Raw genomic sequence first — 21,497 nt, forward strand, 5'->3', positions numbered from 1 at the left:
TGTGTTAAAAGAAAAAATCGGAAGTTGCGTGTATGTAAATGTAAATTTACTGGAGTCTGATTTTGGCGCTAATATTAACTAGAGTGCGCTGGATCGTAAGGCATTGGCAACGATCACGCTAAGTGTTAAGGTATCGCAGATGGGATACATCAAGTTACATCTCATCGTCGCAGGAACCATGGACTAAGTTGCGCGAAGTCCATCAGCAAAGCGGGCCGGTGCGTAAAGTCTCGCTATACAAAAATTTGCCCAATTCACGCATGACGGAGAGGCAAAACATGGCTTGCTTTTTGATCACATTTAACGAAAGCGTGGATCAGCTTTCAGGAGTTGGAATAGCAATAGTTGACGAGCTCAAGGTCATTATTTTGCTTTCCAGTCTTCCAGACGTTAATGAGAATTTCATTGTCGCCATCGAGATGCGCGACAGTCTTCCAGCATTTGAAATTCTGTGTATAAAGTTGAAGGCAGATGGCACAGCAATGTGCGCAGGTATTTACAGTTAGACTGAGACATAGCGCAAGTGCGAAGGTCACTACAAAGATGAAACTGAAAAATGTTGCCTGTTACAATTGTGGTGAAATAGGGCGTTAAGGCGAATTGTCGCAAAGTAATTGCCAAAACACTCTGCAACAAAACGGTGTGGCAGAACTAGCTAATCATACACTTGTGGAGATGGCTTATTGGAACAGTCAGGATTGGAACTGTTGACGAGAGGATGTTGATGAGGTTGACTTCATCTCGCTCAGATGCTACTGATCGAAGTAGTGCGGAAGAAAATCGTCATGCGCTGGCTGATTATCGAAGTCGGTTGTTGCACTAAAACTGCCCAGACGGTGTTGTACGGAGACTACTTGAGTGCACAGCAATTGACAAGGAACTCTGTACATCGTGGTAGAACTAAGCACATAGATATAAGATATCATTTTGTTCGTGAAGCTGTAAATGGGGGTCACACTGTTTTGAAATATGTTCCTTCAAATGTCATGAAAGCAGACATTGTTCGTTGCACAAAGCGTTTTTTATGAGACTTCAAGTCTGGGCGGTATTTAAACTATTTTAATTAACAACTTTATTTTCTGACACAAAGGTGCGCTTATTGCTTGTTCTTGTTCTTATTACAACTTGGGCTTCGATAGTGAACTATCGATATTTACTAAAATTACAAGTAGTGTTTACATAAGTGAATAAGATCCACCAGAGTTATGCAAAGCAGCGATAAATTGAATGTTTGAATTAGTTGGACCAAACATCCCGGCCACCTTGAAAGGATCTGCTTTCAACACATCAAGCCTCCATCGGTAAGATGGCCAATTTGTGTACTGGTCGGCAGCAGATGCCATTGGCTATACGAAGATGAACAGCTCGAACATGACCATCCTTTCCAGGCACAAGTGCTTCGATGCGGCCGAGCTTCCATTGCTGAGGCGGAAGATTGTCGTCATGGTTCCAGTAGCGAGATTTGACGACGATGATGTCCATTTGGTTCGAGCCCGGGGTGTCCTGGGGTGATTACTGATAGATCGTTGGGATCAGGCGACATAGGTGACAATGGGCGAGAATTGAGGACAGCTTCGATCTCTGTTGTGATCGTACAGAACTCCTCAAATGTTATGCGAGTGTTCGATAGCGTCTTGCGCTCTTAACTGCTATTTCCCAGAGTCCGCCAAAGTGGGGTGCCCTGGGCGGAATAAAATGAAACGACACGAAATCCGAAGCACAGTATTCAGATATTGCGTCTTGAATAGATTGATCAAACAAAAATTGTTTCAAAGCCTTTAGCTCATTTGCTGCACCCACGAAGTTAGTTCCATTATCACAATATATGTCAGTGGGCAGCGCTCGCCGAGGAACCATTCGTTTGAGTGCAGCCAAGAATGTCTTCGTGGATAATTGACAGACCACTTCGATGTGCACCGCCTTGGATGCCAAACAAATGAATACGGCCAAGTAAGATTTTGTGGGACCCTTTCCTAGTATGCGAACATACGTATTTATTGGCTCACAGAAGTCGATACCACAGCGTTGGAATGGGTGTTCCGATTGAAGGCGCTCCACTGGCAGCGATCCCATAAGCTGCCTTTCCAATTTTGGCTTGTACCGAACACACGCCATGCAGGTGTGCACGATGCGACGTGCCAAGTCTCTGGCGTTTACGATTCAATATTCCAATCGAATGAGTGCCACGAAAGCTTTAAGTCCAGCATGGCAGTTGCGAAGATTCATATGAGTGATTTGAACAAAGCGCAGCATGTAAGCGACAGTGCGAACACAACGATTGTATGAGCTGATGTTCGCTAGTTTCTCCAGGACATGGTTACGATCCGTTGTGGCGACGAAAGTAGATTTACGTTGTTCGGCATTGATTACTTGCATATCAATGTTGCTGATGTTGCTTGATGTTGGCCAATGTTCATGATATTGGGTTAAAAAAGCTGGTCCTGAGAGCCATATGGATGATTGTAAATCAGAAGTGGTGGCATCTCGAGAAACAATGTCAGCAGGATTTGATGTCGTTGGTACAAATCTCCAACTCCAGAAACTCGATTTCCGACAAATGTTGATAACGTGTCTGAGTGTTATTTTAGCCAATGTAAAACAATTTGCGAATCCGACCAGAAATATACGGCATGTGGCTCTTCGCTGTGCTAACAAATGTGCTTCACATAATTCCAGTTTGGGAAGCGATTTCTTCTTTACTGGGGCCACTCTGGACTTGGCAGTGAGAAGATGAACACCAATGTTTCCGCAAGCAGATTCCGACCGCACGTAGATGCAACAACCGTACGCTCGAATCGAAGCGTCGCAGAACCCATGCAATTGAAATGAGCTTTGGTTGACCTGTTTGCAGTACCGGGGTACAGCAAGTGATGAAATGGTTTGGAATGATTCCAGGCACTTCTTCCAGGCCAGTTCAAGATGCTGTGGTACCGATTCGTCCCAAGTAAGCCCTGCAATCCAGAGCTCCTGTAGGATTATCTTTGCGACGATTATGAGTGGTGACACTAGTCCGAGAGGGTCGAACAACGCTGATGCAATTGACAGAATGAAATAGCAGCATATCGGTGTGTTGATTCCAGCTGACGCCAAGTGCGCTGGTCAGTCCGTTGTCACACGTATTTATATCCTTGATAGCGAAGTTTTCGATAAATTGGGCATGATTTGAATGCCACTTAGATAACGGAAAGTGACCACGATGAAGAATTTTCGTGACTTGGTCCTTGATTGTGCGAAGAGTTTCTATGTCCTCACCTCCAGATAACAGGTCATCTACATAGAACGACGATTCAATGACAGCACCGATTGGATACTCAGTTCGACACAGATTTGCCAAATAATGCAGGCTGCGTATGGTTAAGTATGGCGCCGAGGCTGTTCCATATGTAACCGTGTTGAGTTGATAAGTGCGAAGTGGTTCATCTGGAAGAGCTCGCCAGAGTATGTACTGGTATTTGCGATCATTTAAATCAACATTTACATCAACTGTTATGGCATAACGATGTAATCTGAAACGCAACAACAGCAAATATAAATCGTCTTGGAGAGTCGGGCCGACAAGTAAATGATCATTGAGCGAAGTTTGATTGGATGTTCAACACGAGACGTCGAAGACGGGCTTCAAAACGCAATGGTGAGGTATGTAGTAGTGAGGTTCCGATAAGTGTGGTTCTGTGACCAGCGACATGTATTCCAAATGTTCATACTCCTCCATGAATTGGCAATACTGCAAGCGAAGTCCCGAAGATTGTGCCAAACGGCGTTCCAAGCTGAGAAATCTGCGGCGTGCTATGTCGAATGAATGACCAAGTTGACTGGGATTGTTCTTAAACGGTAGCCTTACAACAATGCGACCACTGTCATTTGTAACAGTCGTTTTTAGGTAGTGTTCCTCACAAGCTCGATGTTCTGGTTTCAACAGCACATTTGAAGTTTCAATTGATTCAATTTCCCATAAGCGTTTAAGGTGATCGTCAATTGAAGTGGCACCAAGCTTAAAACTAGCAGCAATCTCTCGAGACTGTTGCGGATGACACTTTCCTGTCACTACCCAACAAAACAGCGTCTTTTGGAGCATGGGCCCAGTTATATCAAGTTTAACTTGGCCCACTGACAGAATGTCGAAGAATGCTTCTGTTCCTAAAAGCATGTCGATGTGTCGAGATTGGTAGAATTTCTCACCTGCCAGCACAATATTTTGTGGCATTTTCCATCTTGAAATGTCTATATTGATGTCCGGCTGATAGGCTATATGCGAGGTGACGCAAAGGTCTAACGAAACTTCAAAGGGCGACAAACGAGACCTTATTGATATAGTTGTAAGCGAAGTGATTTCTGTACGTGCATGGCCAATACTGCTGATTTGCACAACGTGTTTCTCTCTTTTTAGACGAAGCTTCTGAGCAAACGAATCGGTGACGAAATTCACCTGCGAATACGAGTCCAGTAGAGCACGGCCTAGTCTGTAGGTGCCAGTTGAATCTCTGACCAGGATCATAGCCGTTGCTAAAAGAACGTGAGATTGATAACGTTTTTTGATTTGCGAATGGTTGTGTGCTACTTCGGTGGCTGGGGAAGAGCTTGGTTGTGTTGTAGAACGTAGCTTCTTGTGTAACAAAGTGTGGTCCGATTTCTGATAATGGCGACAGCGATTTGTTGAAGGGCAATCGGCCATTTGATGACCCTTGGACAAGCAATTAAGACACAGTCGGTGACGTTTGACGACGTCAAAACGTTGCAGCGCATCCAATGCTTTAAATTGTTCGCAAGCCATCAATTTGTGAGTTGAACTTGAGCACAATGCACAAGCAGCGATAGCAAGTGCGAAAGACGAATTATGTCCTTTGCCAGGATTACGAAACTGTTTTGAATACGTTTGGTTAATTGTTGTACCTTTGGACAACAGGAATTGACAATGACGCTCCAGTACTTGTACGCACTGAGCTCAACTCGGGATTTTTGTATAATCCAGCGATAAATTCCATTTGTTTCTAGTTTCCTGATCGCATTTATCCAGAACCACATAGATTAACATGACTCGCGCTATGTCGATGCCAGAGCCCAAGGACGAAAGTGAACTAAATAATGCCGATGCATTATGAATTAACGACCGTAGCTGAGTAGCGTTTGATGAACTAGCTGAAGGCAACTGAAAAATAGACGATATTGTCTCTATTGGCTTGTCATACCGAGACTTTAATTTTCGAATGCCTTAGCGTAGTTTTCATTGGTGACTGGAAATGCCTTCACGCACTCCAGTGCAACACCCTTTAAGCAGCTGAGTAGATAGTTAAACTTCTCAATGTTTGTTATTTGCGCTCCTTTCACGATTTGATTAAACGAGCAAATGAAGTTTTATATTCCAGATGATTGCCATCGAATGTGGGCAAGGCCAAAAAAGGCAGACGTGATAGTTGAGGATGGTAAGCAACGTGTGATGTAGCGTCATCAGTGACTGTACTATTTAAGTCTTCACTAAGCAATTTCTTAATCGCCAACTTGATGTGTACATAGTTGTCTTCCAGTTCAGCGCACGCATTATCATTTGGATACAGAGTTTCTATTTCCGATTGAATAGCCAACAATTGCTTAAAATACGATTCCACTCCAGTGCAACACCCTTTAAGCAGCTGAGTAGATAGTTAAACTTCTCAATGTTTGTTATTTGCGCTCCTTTCACGATTTGATTAAACGAGCAAATGAAGTTTTATATTCCAGATGATTGCCATCGAATGTGGGCAAGGCCAAAAAAGGCAGACGTGATAGTTGAGGATGGTAAGCAACGTGTGATGTAGCGTCATCAGTGACTGTACTATTTAAGTCTTCACCAAGCAATTTCTTAATCGCCAACTTGATGTGTACATAGTTGTCTTCCAGTTCAGCGCACGCATTATCATTTGGATACAGAGTTTCTATTTCCGATTGAATAGCCAACGATTGCTTAAAATACGATTCCAAAATGCCTAAACGACATTGAAGATCCGCAGGTGATCTTTTAGAAGAATCTGCAGATTGTCCATCGACCAAAATTTTTTTTCGGGAAATGTTCCTTTTGGTGTTTGCGCGCTGGCGTCGGTAGTCTTCCAAGGAATGCGACATATTTACAGAACTTGGCGCGGAGCTTAAGTTCTGCTTGATGCGCCAAAAACGACGAAAATGATTGTTGTGTGTATGTGTGTATATGAACTACAACAGTATCGATCGCAGTTGCAGCTCTTACACAAACGAACGAAGAATGAATTTGGGATAAACCACTAAAGGCAGCGAATGAAGCGACGATTGCGAGCAGCGCACTGGCCGTTTTAGCAGTAGCGAAATATGCAATAAGAGCGGCGAACAAAGTAGACCATGAGCGAAAACGGCGCAGACAGCCAGCAAAACGAATATAGAGACACAATGCAATAACCGATGAACTTTGTGTTGGTTCTGGTTAACTATTTTCACATGCGACGAATTTGATGCTTTAATTGTTGCAACCAAGCAATTGGAAGCCAAGGCGAATTTGTTTAGTTTGTATATACGCGCACGCGGAATTTGTTAACGTAACGAAATGCGAAGTTGGGCGCCAAAATGTTCGTTGCACAAAGCGTTTTTTATGCAACCATGAGACTTCAAGTCTGGGCGGTATTTAAACTATTTTAATTAACAACTTTATTTTCTGACACAAAGGTGCGATTATTGCTTGTTCTCTTTATTATTACAATTTGGGCTAATTCGATAGTGAACTATCGATAATTACTAAAATTACAAGTAGTGTTTACATAAGTGAATAAGATCCACCAGAGTTATGCAAAGCATCGATAAATTGACACATTAACAGCTGATCACTCAATATCAGCTGTGTGTGAATTAGTTTGACCAAACAGACATGTTAACTAAAAACTTGTCTAAAGGGAAACATAATGAATTAAGAAATATATTAAATTTTAATTGACGTTTTGTAAGCATGTTTGCATTTTGGAAGGGTGTTGAAAATTATATTAATTTACATTCAATGCACGCTTCTAAGGATATCGGCAGAAGAAGTTGGGGGCAACCATATCCTAAGCCATAAAGATGTCCAACTGCTAGGGACGAAATTTCACAGTTCGTATGAGTAGTAAAAGGGAATGGACAACTCTGGATGAAGTCCATCCCATGAAACCGCACATCATAAAATGGTACACCGATGGATCACTCACGAATCAGGGCACCGGCCTTGGAGTGGTGGGTCCTCGGGTATTCTACCATGAATCCCTAGGAACGCACACCAGCATATTTCAGGCTGAGGTGTGTGCGATAGGGAGATGTGCGGACTTCAACATAGAACGTAACTATCGGAATGCGGATATATCCATCCTATCCGATAGTCAAGCAGCATTGAAAGCTATAATGGGGACTAAAATAACATCGAAGGTAGTCCATGAAGTTCGTTCAAAGCTAGACCTACTCGGGACTCAAAACAGGCTCACCCTACGATGGGTGCCGGGCCACAGGGACATAGCGGGAAACGAGGCGGCTGACAAGCAAGCAAGAATGAGGGCAGGAAGGCCCCTAACAGGACCAGAACCGTATTGTGGCATAGGGAGGCACACTATACGACTGGAACTTAGAAACGAGGAGAGGCAGAGACGGCAACAGAGCTGGTCGGAGACAGTAGGACTCCGACAAGCCAGATGTCTCCTAGGTGGTTATAATCTTGTACGATTTAAACAGATTGTAACCATGGGAGAGAACAGCCTTACGATACTTACCGGTCTATTGACAGGACACTGTAGACTAAGGAGTCACCTGACAAAATTGGGTATATACAGTAGCGATCTCTGCAGGTTGTGTGAAAGAGAGGAGGAATCCTCGATGCACATCCTAGCAGAATGTGTCGCCTTAACTAGAAGAAGATGCAGCATCTTAGTGGTGCATGTTTTGAATTTTAGAGACATAGAAGACCTCAACCCAACAAAGATAACGTGAGATATGGATACATATGGACATATGTGATTATTATTTAATTCTGGGCATATGTATTTGAATTCGTTTATGCCTGAATTAAATGTTTTCATATCGCGCCAGTATGGTTCCAATTCATAGTATTTTACCATGGTCCAATCGGATACTGCTCTCTTCGTTGTTCCAATTTTTTCATAATAGATTCCAGGCTTTGTGTTGAACCGTGTCACAGATACTGAGTTTGTCAGTACCAAGGGTAACATAAAGAGCAGGATTAACACAGACGAGGTTATGGTTGGCGACGTTCCACTGGTATTTCTGGCTTTCACTCGCACATATGTTCACACCGTGTATATACGCGCAGCCTCTCTTGTTTGATTTGCACAGCTTCGCGCAGTCGCGTATCTAATTCTCTGCCTCGCGTTTGGCTGGCCACCTTTTGCCGGGACTGTACCTCGGTGGCGTGATCTTTTGGTGGCGTGATTTTCTGGTACTTTTCCACTGCCTTTTTGCTGGCGCCAGCCATTGTCTGCCGTCAGTGTGAGTATGGACAGCAGTATTGCACCCGCAATACTCTTTCCACACTAACGGCACATGTCCTGATGGACATGTGCGTCAGACACGTTCAAATGGCTGAACACCTGCGTTAGAAAGGGAGAGGGCGAAAGAGAGCGAATTCGCCGCAACTGCATCAGGGCCGGATTTCGGTCTGAATGGAGAGTTGTTGTGAGGGCGCATATAACATGCTCACGGGCATTTTGCATGCCCATTCGTGAACATACATGTATATATATGTTTATAATCATCATAAACATACACATACATGCATGCTTACAAGTGCATGCTTCTATGGCTCCTCACAATTGCGAGCGCAGTCCAGTTCCATTTTACACAGCATGGTCGTTGCTGATCTGTATCGCTTGTAGCAGAATCGCAACATGTAAGACACAATGCGTTGTAACTTACGAAATGAGTTGCTGTGTCGACAGGTATACAACTCTTCGCCTATTGTTGCTTGAGCTGCAGCTAGGCATATATGCTTTGTTTTCCTTTCTAGGTTGCTAGGAGAGATGACGGGAGGAGCTATCCATTTGTCTGGAATGCCATGCAAAAAGAGTGATCCATAGAGCCATAGACTATGCTTGTGTAACTTTCGTGCGGATATTCCTCTTGAGAGCACATCTGCTGCGTTGTTGGCAGACGATACATGCCGCCAATTATTTTGACTTGTCACTGCCTGAATTTTCGCTATTCGGTTGGCCACAAACGTATGATATGTGGAAGACGGGGCATTGATCCATGAAAGAACAACGGTAGAATCCGACCAAAAGTATCCTGGCACTGTGATGGAGTCAAGGTTGAGATCGTCGAATTCTGTAGTGACTGTTTTGCGGTTGGAGCCACTCGAGACTTTGAGCATAGTAGACGCACAGATATTTGCTTGTTTTTGTACGTTGCGCGTACATATATTGCTGCGCCATATGCCTGTTCTGAAGCATCCACAAATGTGTGCAATTCCTTCGTAACTGGAGTATTTCCATCGTATATGTGCCTTGGAATTTGCATCGAGTTAAGGCTTTGCAAGTCCTCTCTATAGTCCTTCCACTCGTTCTGAAGATTCGCAGGTAATTCGTCGTCCCAGTCGAGTTTTGATTCCCAGAGTCGTTGCATAAAATTTTTTGCCCTTACCACGACTGGAGCGAACAGGCCTAGAGGGTCGAAGATCTTTGCCAGCTCCGAGCAAATTACACGTTTTGTAATCCTTTTTGCTGTGCTGCTTTGTGTGCGGCCGCAAAGTTGATCCCTTTTTGGCATCCAAATAAGGCCCAATGTCTTAACACTGTAGTGTTCCAGTGTTTCGTCAAGCTTAATATCGCTTACTATGTCGTCTTTGGGAATTCCTTGAAGAATTTGCTCATTGTTTGAGCACCATTTGCGTAATTTGAATCCGTTGGAGAGCAGTATTTTTACCAATTACTGTCGAATTTGGATTGCTGTATCGAGGCTGCTATTGTGAGGCAATCATCTACGTAGAAGTCATCCCTTAAGACAGAGGATCCTAATGGTGATCTGCTTGTATGAAGTGAGGCTAAGTGATTTAGACACTTAGTAGCCAAAAACGGAGCCGATGCTGTTCCATATGTGACCGTTTTTAATCGAAAGTATTTTAACTCATCATTTGGATTTTTTCTCCAAACTATCATTTGATTAAATTGGTGTTCCGGGTTTATCCATATTTGGCGATACATCTTTTCGATATCTGCTGTAAATACGTACTTATGTGTTCTGAATCTCAGTAGAATTGACATGTGATCACTTTGTACCGTGGATCCTACTTGCAATATGTTATTTAATGATTTTCCAGTCGATGTCTTACATGATGCATCAAAGACTACTCTTAGCTTTATGGTGCTGCTGTCAGGTTTCAGCACACAATGGTGAGGGATGAAGTAATGGTTTGTTGGAAGGAGTTTTCGAGGGACAGCTTTCATATGACCCAATTGTTCATATTCAGTCATGAAGTCCACATATGCCTTCCAGATTTTTGAATCTGTCCTTCTTTCTAGTGCGAGGAATCTTTTTTCTGCAGTCTCCAACGAGGGCTCCAGGGCTGAAGAATGTTCAGCAAACGGCAATTTTACGATAAATCTCCCATCTGCAGCAGTCTGCAAGTTCTCAATGAAATGGCTCTCGCACTCCTTTTCAGTTGGTGTATTCGTTTCTTCTCCTGTAGCTACTGCACAAATGGCTGCTGACGTCTTTGATTCTTTTATTTTTCCAGCCACAACCCATCCTAACTTGGTAAAGTCGTTGTATAATGACTTTACCAACTGATTTACAGGAGCTCTGCTTGTCCTTTGTTGTCTACCGATGCCTTCAATTCGTAGTGTGGAATCGTGTCGTTTTAAAGATAATAAAGAGGCGAGTCGTTCTGATATTACGTTAATCTGTGATCCAGAATCTAGCAAAGCCTTGAAAGTAGCTTGTTGTCCATTATTTCCTTGGACTATTACCTTTGCTGTTGCAAGTAGGTTTATATTTTTGATACTTGCTGATGCTACAATTGGATTTTGTTACTCCAATGAAGAATTTTCCAAATGCAGCAGCGTGTTGTGTCGTTTTTGGCACTTGAAGCATTTAAAACGACTTGGGCAAACCTTTGCCATGTGATCTCCTTTGAGGCAGTTGACGCATAGTTTTTGTCGATGAATCCAATTCAATCTCTCAGCGGCTGTCTTTGCACGGAAAACGTCGCACCGAAATATGATATGATCAGCCTTCTTGCAATAGAGGCAATTCTTCCTTGTAGTTGAGGAGGATGCATTGCTATGTGTTTTGCTTCCGCTAGCTAAAACACGAACTCGTTGTTCAAGAAACTGGAGCATGGTGTCCAGTTTTTGTATTTGCTTCGAGTTGCTTAATGATTGCTCGTACAGCGTTTTATTAGTGCTGTCGAGCTTATTTCGTATGACCGCTATTAAAATTGAGTCCCACGTTGAGATGTTTTTGACTGATTTTTGTCGCTTGCTGGATCTTTACAGATATGTACTGGTATATCTGTTTCTTAATCAGTTTTTTTTTTTGTTTTTGTCGCTTGGTGGACTTTGATATAAGTGTAGTCGTTCAACTAACGAGAGCACACTTTTATTCTGATATGTCGCTTAGTTGACAACTTCAGATGGTCTCACTAACACAGATATAGTGAACTGTGTTAGGAGATTGCAGGTATCCTTTTGATTGTCGCCTTGTTGACAACTTCAAATGTGGATTTTTGGAGGTTGGTTATCCTTTTGTCGCCTAGTTGACAACTGCAGGAAATCACGTCGGGGTCACCAAAATGTTTGTGTATATTTGAAGGGAAGCAGTCAGCACATAAACTGACTACTAAAAGGCGTCGCAACTAGCACTTGTAACTAGTTGGACTTACGGAGAGGGAAGACACTTTAAAAGACACTCACTTTATTGAAGAAAAAATGCATCGTTTATATACAGAAATTTTCGAAGATAATGTTTGCTTAGGACTAGTTATGCTATCTGCGGGTTGACCTAAACAATCAATGGTAACCTATGCGTGCACAGATACCATGTCTTAAAATAATCTTATTTACGACGCTGACTGAGCTGCTCTCTGCTAAGTGCAGGCCGCTCAAGTGCAGGCCGCTCGACAGATAGTGTGAACATATTTCTTATCGCATGGATTGGGTATACTTTATTTACTGTGTACGCTGCGCTATCTGCAGCGTACAACTGGCTTATGATTTAAATGAATCTAAACAGCAACCGTGCATCTATATATATATGTTAAGTCGCTCATTTATGAATACCAATACAATAAGAATAGAGACAGAGTGCGTGCTGCAAAATAAAAGAACATAATACAAATTTTGGTTGTATAATTTTGGTTTGTTCGTCTACGAGATTTCAAATGAATTTGATTTCAAAACAAAAATATGGTAGCAAATTAACCATTGCTTTCTTGCTTTCGGGAAACTAATAAATATAATAAAAGCCACATAAAAAGAGCCAACTACACCCACAAATTAGAGGGAAACTCGACAACACAGCAATAACCAACAATGCAGTCAAAATTACGCCTTGCTGGACGGCAATGGTAAAAAACATTTTTTTCTCAATTCTCGGTCCAGTTTGGTTGCAAGTGGTTGTTTTTGACGGCCAATAATATAAAAAGCAGTAATACGAGATTTGAGAACAAGATCTATTTTTGGCAATTCTCGACCTTATGGGTTGGGAATGGGTGTTATTGACAGCCAATGATATTAACAGCAGTATAACTGGCTTTGAGCGCAACAAATTTTGTTTGTCAATTCTCGCTACAGATTGATTGGGAACAATGGTTGGAAATAAATTTTATAACGTTTCGGAATTAAAAATGTCACATTAATTTAAAAAAAAAATAAATAAAAAACAATAAAAAAGCTGATAGCTGATAGTCAATAAAATGCAACTCCCGGCCAACCAGCAGCGAGAATTCAGAAGCAACAATTTTTGTGCTCAAAGCCAGTGTTGCTGATTTTTGTAGCATTGGCCGTCAATAACACCCGTTCAAATACAAATTTTTTCTGTTCAAAGCCAGTTATACTGCTGTTAATATCATTGGCTGTCAATAACACACATTCCCTACAAATTAGAGCGAGAATTGAGAAACAATTTGTTTTTGTTCTCAAAGCCAGTATTACTGCTATTTATATCATTTGTCGTCAATAACACCCACCAACTTGGAGAGAGAATTGATGACCAACAAAACATTTTCTGGACACAAATCCAGTATTTATGCTATGTATTTCATTGGCCGTCAATAACAACAGCTCTAAACCAATCAGGATTGAGAATTGACTGAAAGCTGGTCTTACTGCTGTTTACAGCATTGGTAGTCAATAACACCCCTTCCCAAACAACCTGGACCGAGAATTGAAAAAATATATGTATATAATTTACTCCTATTAAATAAACTCCCAACCAACCTGGAGCGGTAATTGACAAAAAAAAACTTTTTTTTTGTGTGATCAAACACAGTGTTTCTGCAGTTTATATCAGTGGTCGTCAAAATCATCCATTCCCTACGAATCAGGAGTGACAATTGAAAAAAAAGTTTGTTTATGCCTAAAGCCTGCATAACTGTTGTTTATATCATTGGATGTTAATAACACCCAATGCCAAATAATCAGGAGAGAGAATTGACAAAAAAAAAAAATTATTTTTATAATTTGCAGTCAGTAACCCCCATTCCATACTAATTCCAAGCGAAAATTGACAAACAAATTTTTTTCTGCCGAAGGCCAGTAACACTCCTATTTATACATTGGCCGTCAATAACAATCACTCCCAACCAACCTGAAGATGCATTTAGTGAGAAATGAGGTTGTCAAATGTGGCCTAATATTTCACTGCTGAGTTTTGATGCACCCAGCAAGGTACAGGATACTGAAAGATTATTAAATGCAAATCTCGATCCTGTACAACCAATCACACCTATCGCCCCTGGTGAGGTCCGCTTACAGATTCGCAGGCTTAAGTCCACTAAGGCTCCTGGCTATGATGGCATTGACGGCAGAGTTGCTAAGGCCCTCCCAGAGAAGGGAGTGATGTTCTTGGTGCTACTTTTTAACTCCATGGTTCGCATCCACCACTTTCCCACTCCGTGGAAGTGTGCTGTGATTGCGATGATTCCGAAACCTGGCAAGCCGGTTAATCTTGTCTCGTCATATCGACCGATAAGCTTGCTGTCCACTTTCTCCAAGATATTTAAAAAAATATTTCTGGGAAGATTGTCGGCAGTAAGTGGCTTCAAGAGGGACATTCCTGATTATCAGTTTGGCTTCAGGCATCACCATGGTATACCAGAGCAAGTTCATCAAGTAGTACAGCATATCCTCGAGGCCTTGGAAAATAAGCAGTACAGCTCTGCCGCTTACCTGGCGCAAACACATACATATCACGTCAGCAGCTTGTGGATAAAAAAAAACGGTTGCTGAGGCCATCTAGCAAACTGAGCAACAAGCTGCTGGTGTACAGGAGCATCATCGTACCCACATGGACATATGGGATTCCTTGGATAAACCAAATTCAAGTCTTGCAGAACAAGGTGCTCAGAGACATCTCTCGTGTTCCACCATACGTGAGTAACAGGACGCTGCACAACAATTTCGGTCTTCCGACAGTCAGACAACAAATTAACAGGCATACGAGTCGGTATAATGACCGGTTGCACAACCACGTCAACCCTTTGGCCTGAGTACTTGGGTCAAATACAACGTGCAGGAGGTTGAAGCGCCTCCACACCAGCGACCTCTGGATTGTTGGGCATTAAATTAATATGCTACAAATGTAATATTTAATGTTATTTATTATCTGCTAAAACCAGTTCTATTTTTATGTTATAGGTTTTAATTCACTGCTATTTTTCATTCATACCTTTACAAATCAATGTTTTATAGCCTTTCAATAGGTTGATTAATATTTCAATAAATTGCTACATAAACAAAGAAAAAAAAAAGTTTTGATGCACCAGATTTGTCCAAAATATATATTTGAGAAGTATTTGGTGAGTAATGAAATGTGGACTCATGCAGTAGTAAGGAAATGGGGATTCTATGACAGGAAGTGGCTTATTGCTTTTGATTTTTAATTGCTTCATTATTGGAGCTAATTTATTGCTTTTGGGTGGGGGAGTGACAGGTGTGTGACCTTTATTAGGAAAATGTGTGATTTTGGATCACGTATGAGACATTTATGATCGAAGGGTATAGATTTATGGCTGACCTTTTTTTTTTATTGTGGGTTGGCATGAGGTGGAGGATCACTCAGCAGCACTAGTGTGTGCGTACGTGATTGTGGTTTTAAGGAGGATATTGTGTGCGAGGCGTGTAACCTGTAACCTGCGTGTTAGAATCAAGTGGAAGATCAGCTAGCACTGTTGTGCATGTTCATGATTTGATTATTGAGGGTGGGTGCAATGATCAGTGGAAAGGTAATGGTCGCTTCTCTTTTGTCATTTTTTTGTCAATGCATAGAACTCATACGAGACCTCACACCTGAATGTTTTCCCACACAATAATTAAAGTATTATTGGTGTAAACTGTTGTTAAGTAGGTACTTCGCACGTACGTTTGCCACGTGCTGGTACCTTCTTCGTGTGTTTTGATATCCCCCTTGTACAGTGCACTCTGTTTGAGTGACCCTCCTTATGTTAATTTCACAATAATTTGAAATAATAGCATGCGCTGCCTTGTGAAACTGCGGGCTTCATATCTAGGTTTGTAGAGTTTAAAATGTTTAAATAAAATACTTTTTTTTCTAATTTTTATAATATATTTTATTTATTTATAAATAGAATGTATACAAATGTGAAAATTTGTCTATTCTTATTGATTAGGTTAATTTTAAGATACATGTGCTTTATGAAAGTGTATTATTATTATTATTATCCATTTTGCTTAACCTCTTTCTTAGGTTAGTGTATTGAAATATAAGACGATCCAGTTTTCTTTTATATGATACAAAGTAGGGACAAGCACATGTATCAAATCCTTCTCTGGCGTTATCCGAAGACCATGAGCCATGACCATGTCAAGTGCTTTCCATATTTTGATTTAATTAGACGATAGTTTTCATATTCCAAGAAAAATACTCGGTGTTCCTCCAACAATGTAGAATGTTCAGGGAAAATTACATCCTCAAACTCCTTGAGGAAATCATCAACTTTCCTTACATTTGTTTTAAATCCAAAATTTGAAATTAGACCCATTCTGTTGTGTATTCTCCAAAAGCAGAAATGCAACTGAAGAATTATTTTACTTTATTTATAAAGTGTCTATACTTGTGCAACTTTCTTTTGTAATACTTGTCTATACTGGTTTACATCTTTTTTTATTTCTTTTCCCATCTTTCTTGAAATTTCAAAGCATAAGCGTGTTAAATCACTTTCTGCTTCATGTCCATAAGACACATTTAAATCTAAAAGTTGTACATCATATTTCCCCATCTTTAAACATTTTGTGATAATATAATTATTATATATATATTACAAATTTGATTTTTTAAGCAGTGTGTTCCAACATAAAAATGACGTGAAAAATATCCCTAATCTTATGAAGGCTCTCCATGATTCACTATCAAATTCAATTTGATTTCCGTATTGATTTAAAATTAATATGCATTGCTTATCGGATTTTCTAATCTTAAAATGACACTTTATGCTCTCAATCTTGGGATTATCAATTATTGCATCAGGCATCAAGAACTCAAACTGTTCAAGCCTTAACTGGATATATTCCTTAAACGTCAGTAATTGAATCCATTCCTCTTTCCCATATCCAATGAAATTAGGTTTATGCTGCTGCATCCAAACCATTGGTGTAAATCGTCTCGTTGTTGAAAAGCCACACTTTAATTTTAGTTGTAGATTAACAAAATACTCGAAACCAAAAATGATTTCGTGATCTTGAATTTTTCTTGAATTTCTGGATTTTCTTAGTTGTCTCAACTAACCTGGGAATTGAATTCTGAACGCTATTTAAGGTGAAGAGTCTTGCTCATGCTTCTCAGTACATTATACACATTAGGCGCAAAATGATTATGATAGACAGGAGCTCGTGTGTTCTTCTTGACTTTCAGTATATATTTGGAAACGAGCAACAAATTTTTGTAAAGGAATTGGCCTTCATGCAAGCCGGATCAATCCTTCCGAATTTCTTTCACTTCAAGCCTCCTTATGATATAAAAGAGCTGGATGAAATAACAAGAAAAACCCTAAAAACAACTAAACAGTATGTCGATGGATTGGATTGGTGTGATGGCGACATTTCTTATTTAAGCCTTGGTGATATAGGAACGAGGTCGAGCAAAGAAACAGTTTTTAAGTAAATATTTAACTACAAAAATAGTTGATTTAGAACTAGATCAAAGTTTAAGACACTTTCAAAACTTTTTCACAAATTGTAGAATACATAAGAAAATAACAAACAATGTGCTCTAAACAATTTACTTAAACTATTTGTAATCTTAGAAAACTCTAATTTTGAAATATATGGAAATTAAAATTTGATTGTACCATTATGTTCCTAAATATAAACAAACTATAAAATCTTTAAGATTATAAATATTGAGTTTTCCTTTATTCAATTTAGCCAATGGGTTTACATCACATTTAAATTACAGATTATAATAAAATCTAATACAACTCGTGCGTTTCTTAGGGCACGTAGACCTTTATTTAGATGGGACCCACAATCGGAGAAAACATTTAATTTCATAATTTCATCATCTAATCGTGGACATCCAAAGTCTTCAATGTTGATTACACACGTCTTTAAAAACTTTTCAAGAAACTTTTTCTTTGTATCTCTCTTCGTGATTACCCTCATATCCTTGAGAAGCTTACGAAGATAGTTTCTGACTTCTAAAAAGCTATCATTTCCATCATTCCAACAGAGATTGTGCTGATTTCTAGTTACCCATATTGCCGTTTTACGGGCCTTCTTCGTTAGTCTAAGAAAATCATATGGCGGTCTTATAAGGTAATGAATATCATGATAATAACCATTCTTAAAAACAAGAGCAATTTCTTTTAATATAAAATTGTCGCAATTTCCAAAAAATCCTTGAATGTCGACAACTACTTGATTCTCCATCGAATTGATTTAAACAATGCGCTGAACTAATCCTGTTAATGGTGAATACCCAACTAACCGATCATGCATAAGCAGACAATATACTTTAGTGTTTCTCACACTAGCACTCTCCAACTCGATGGAAACTCTGATATCGATCGGTCCTGTTTTAACAGACTCATTCTGATGTGTTAGATCTATAACAACAATCGGTGCTTTTTCCTTAAATTCTTTAGGTGTTAACAACGGTTCAGACTGCATCATATAGTAACTTGCTTGGAAATTTGCATACATATCATACAAAGTTGCAAATCGTTCACGAGTAAAATTTATATTCAAATCATCATAGGGATAAGTTTCAGAGTTCAAGTACACTTTCAAGTTTCGCAATTGATTTTGAATCAATTTATTATCCAGTATAAAGGCTATTATAGCGAAACGGGGGCGTTCTCTATTGGCTGCAAGTTTTACATTCCACACATGATGAGTGCCTTCTGCTAGTGTTGGATTGAGATAACAATCCCAACTGCGGAATGCTAGTGGTAGTGAGGTCCGTTTTTTGTTATATTTAACATTAGTAATTTCTTCTCATCACTGAGAGTAATATGTAGTACTTTCCATGTAATATTAGTTATATTTAATTTATACTCAATTTATACTCAAAAGAAATATAGTTTTTTAAGGTTGTTGAAGTGCCAACAAATATAGTTCGCTCAATTTCAATTCCATTCAACTCGTATCGAATCTCATCAAAAAGGTAACTCATGTAATTGTTTTTCAGTTTACCACCTCTAGTAGGCGCATTATTAGCCAAAGATATCAAGCCCTCAATATTAATAAAACTCTCGCTCGGTAGCACATATAAGTCCTGATTCTGGATTGTGAATCTAACTTCATCATTACTCTTAAGTGATTGTAAATAAGAAGAGTAGCTATGATATTCTTTTTTGATTATACTCTCATCCGAATAGGGTTTCTCTCGAACAGTTAATAAATTAGTCATTGTTCTCTAATTCTTAAACCCAAAGACCTTAAAAAAAATTTGTTCTCTGCTGTAAGTGTTGTCCTTAACGACTTTCTTTCTTCTGCAGTATAACTCAAAGTGTTTGATAACGGAGGATAGCATACATTTTTATTGTAAATAATCATTTTCGCTCTCTTAAATGTAGGCGAAGTGTAACACTCTCATTACGTAAATTAACTACATTTCCGTCCTGATCAACAATTCGTATTTTTAACAACGTGTTCACTGCGAAATAAATAAGATTGTGAGGCTTCTCACACATTTTATAGCCTGGGGGGACATTTAATGCAAACTCATGCAATACATGACTTGATTTTGCATTAACATATGATCCGCTTACAATATTACATTCTATTCGAATTGTATTTACTTTTAAAATATCAACAGGCTGGTCTGAGATGTGTATCGTATAGAATTCGGTGTTAGTAATTTTTTATTAAACCCGAATATTTTGAATTAGTGGAAGCATTTCTTCAGCTGCTTCACTCAGAAACTCTATTGGTTCGACCAAATTTGTGTGATTACTCTCAAATGAGAATGTCGAAATCCGATTTTTGAATCCGCTCGAAATTAGTTTCACCTGACTATTTACAGGCGTAAAAACGAGCATCTTGTGGACATTGGAACGAAGATGCGCGCTCCACTTTGATGATGCAATTTGTATATTGCATGCGGTGCAGACCCTGGCTTGAGTTGGTACTCCATTACAGATGATATTGGAAGCGACGGAGTTGGTGTTATTGGTGGTGGTGACGGAGTTGATGTTGTTGGTGGTAGTGACGGAGTTGATGATGGGGCTGGTGTTGGTGGTGGTGGTGATGTTGGGATTGGTGATGATGTTGTTGTTGATGATGGAGATGGTAGGATTGGCGGGTATGCTTGGGTGGCTCTGTCCTTGAGCCGAGTTATTCCGGGCGACATAGTTGAATCCCTTGCCGGCGTTGACGGAGCTGTTCTTGTTGTTGAACATTTTTCTTTTTTTTAGGTTCTTTTAAAACTTTGAAACCACAAAGACACGAGTTGACGAATGCAGAGTTCGAAAACTACTAAGGTTTTAGAAATCAGAATCAATAATATTAGGTATGAAGCCCACAGGTGCACAAAGCAACGCAGGCTATTATTTTAAAGGTGCGCAAAGCAACGCAGGCTATTATTTCAAATTATTGTGAAATTAACATAAGGAGGGTCACTCAAACAGAGTGCACGGGGGAGATCAAAACACACGAAGAAGGTACCAGCACGTGGCAAACGTACGTGCGAAGTACCTACTTAACAACAGTTTACACCAATAATACTTTAATTATTGTGTGGGAAAACATTCAGGTGTGAGGTCTCGTATGAGTTCTATGCATTGACAAAAAAATGACAAAAGAGAAGCGACCATTACCTTTCCACTGATCATTGCACCCACCCTCAATAATCAAATCATGAACATGCACAACAGTGCAGTGCTAGCTGATCTTCCACTTGATTCTAACACGCAGGTTACAGGTTACACGCGTCGCACACAATATCCTCCTTAAAACCACAATCACGTACGCACACACTAGTGCTGCTGAGTGATCCTCCACCTCATGCCAACCCACAATAAAAAAAAAAGGTCAGCCATAAATCTATACCCTTCGATCATAAATGTCTCATACGTGATCCAAAATCACACATTTTCCTAATAAAGGTCACACACCTGTCACTCCCGCACCCAACAGCAATAAATTAGCTCCAATAATGAAGCAATTAAAAATCAAAAAAGGAAAAACCTGCTTCCTGTCATAGAATCCCCATTTCCCTACTACTCTTTCATACGCCAGTTTTGGGCAAAATAGATAATTGAGTTGCTTATTGAGTAAAGATGCGCCGGCTCCCAAGAGATGCAGCAGCACTCTTACGCCACCGTTGGCCACTCCCAAGAGGATGTGCCCGGAGGCCAAGGGCGCTGCTTGCGGCTCAGTGGCGGCGAGGGTGCCAGCCGAGAAGGTGGTAGAAAGCTTGGACCTCCGTCCGAGCACATCACGTACAACGGCCATAAAACCCAACTCGCCGACATCAACCGAACCTTGATTGTCATATGCAGATTTGGCGAAAATGGTAAAAGGGCTCAGCTAATTGGCTGAGAACCGTGGCGTCCCGGTTATAATCGTGGAAGGGCGTGCCCCTTGACTGCAAAGTGGGACACGATATACAGTCGCCCCATTGCATCACTAAGGCTATATCTAATGGTGGTTCGAGGTAATGGGCCGTACTAAGGTGTAATGCGACCCGTGCCGATAGTCAGCCAGGCTGGGGGCCCTAAAATAGCCCAGCCTTTTACGGAACATATCGGATAACTGGCGACCTCCGGTATTAATCAGCCTTACCTGTACATCGCGGATCTCTGTGCAGGCGGACATTCCTTTCTCCGCAGCTCGTGGGAATCAAAAATG

The 21,497-nt window shown here is 40.4% G+C and overlaps 1 protein-coding gene across 1 annotated transcript; it reads right to left on the minus strand.

The window, feature by feature from the left end:
• Nucleotides 1-2,914: 2,914 nt before the first annotated feature.
• LOC122322804 lies at nucleotides 2,915-20,047 on the minus strand. The gene is made up of 3 exons (XM_043215874.1): nucleotides 19,786-20,047; nucleotides 3,600-4,503; nucleotides 2,915-3,506 (listed from the first exon to the last, which is right to left on the minus strand). The coding sequence occupies exons 1-3, from the start codon at nucleotides 20,045-20,047 to the stop codon at nucleotides 2,915-2,917; spliced, it is 1,758 nt and encodes a 585-aa protein (XP_043071809.1).
• Between the last annotated feature and the right edge of the window lie 1,450 nt (nucleotides 20,048-21,497).

This window comes from Drosophila grimshawi, unplaced genomic scaffold (genome assembly GCF_018153295.1).
Source record: "Drosophila grimshawi isolate 15287-2541.00 unplaced genomic scaffold, ASM1815329v1 contig_80, whole genome shotgun sequence".
Lineage (NCBI taxonomy): Eukaryota > Metazoa > Arthropoda > Insecta > Diptera > Drosophilidae > Drosophila > Drosophila grimshawi.

Bases quoted from the DNA above. Each gene is read 5' to 3' on its own strand.
- LOC122322804 (XM_043215874.1), bottom strand. From the start codon at position 20,047: ATGTTCAACAACAAGAACAGCTCCGTCAACGCCGGCAAGGGATTCAAC. The intron at 4,504-19,785 runs GTAATGGAGTAC...ACGTTCTTTTAG, and splicing joins CGTCGCTTCCAATATCATCT to CAACGGCTATGATCCTGGTC. The intron at 3,507-3,599 runs GTGTTGAACATC...GTTGCGTTTCAG, and splicing joins AAGCCCGTCTTCGACGTCTC to ATTACATCGTTATGCCATAA.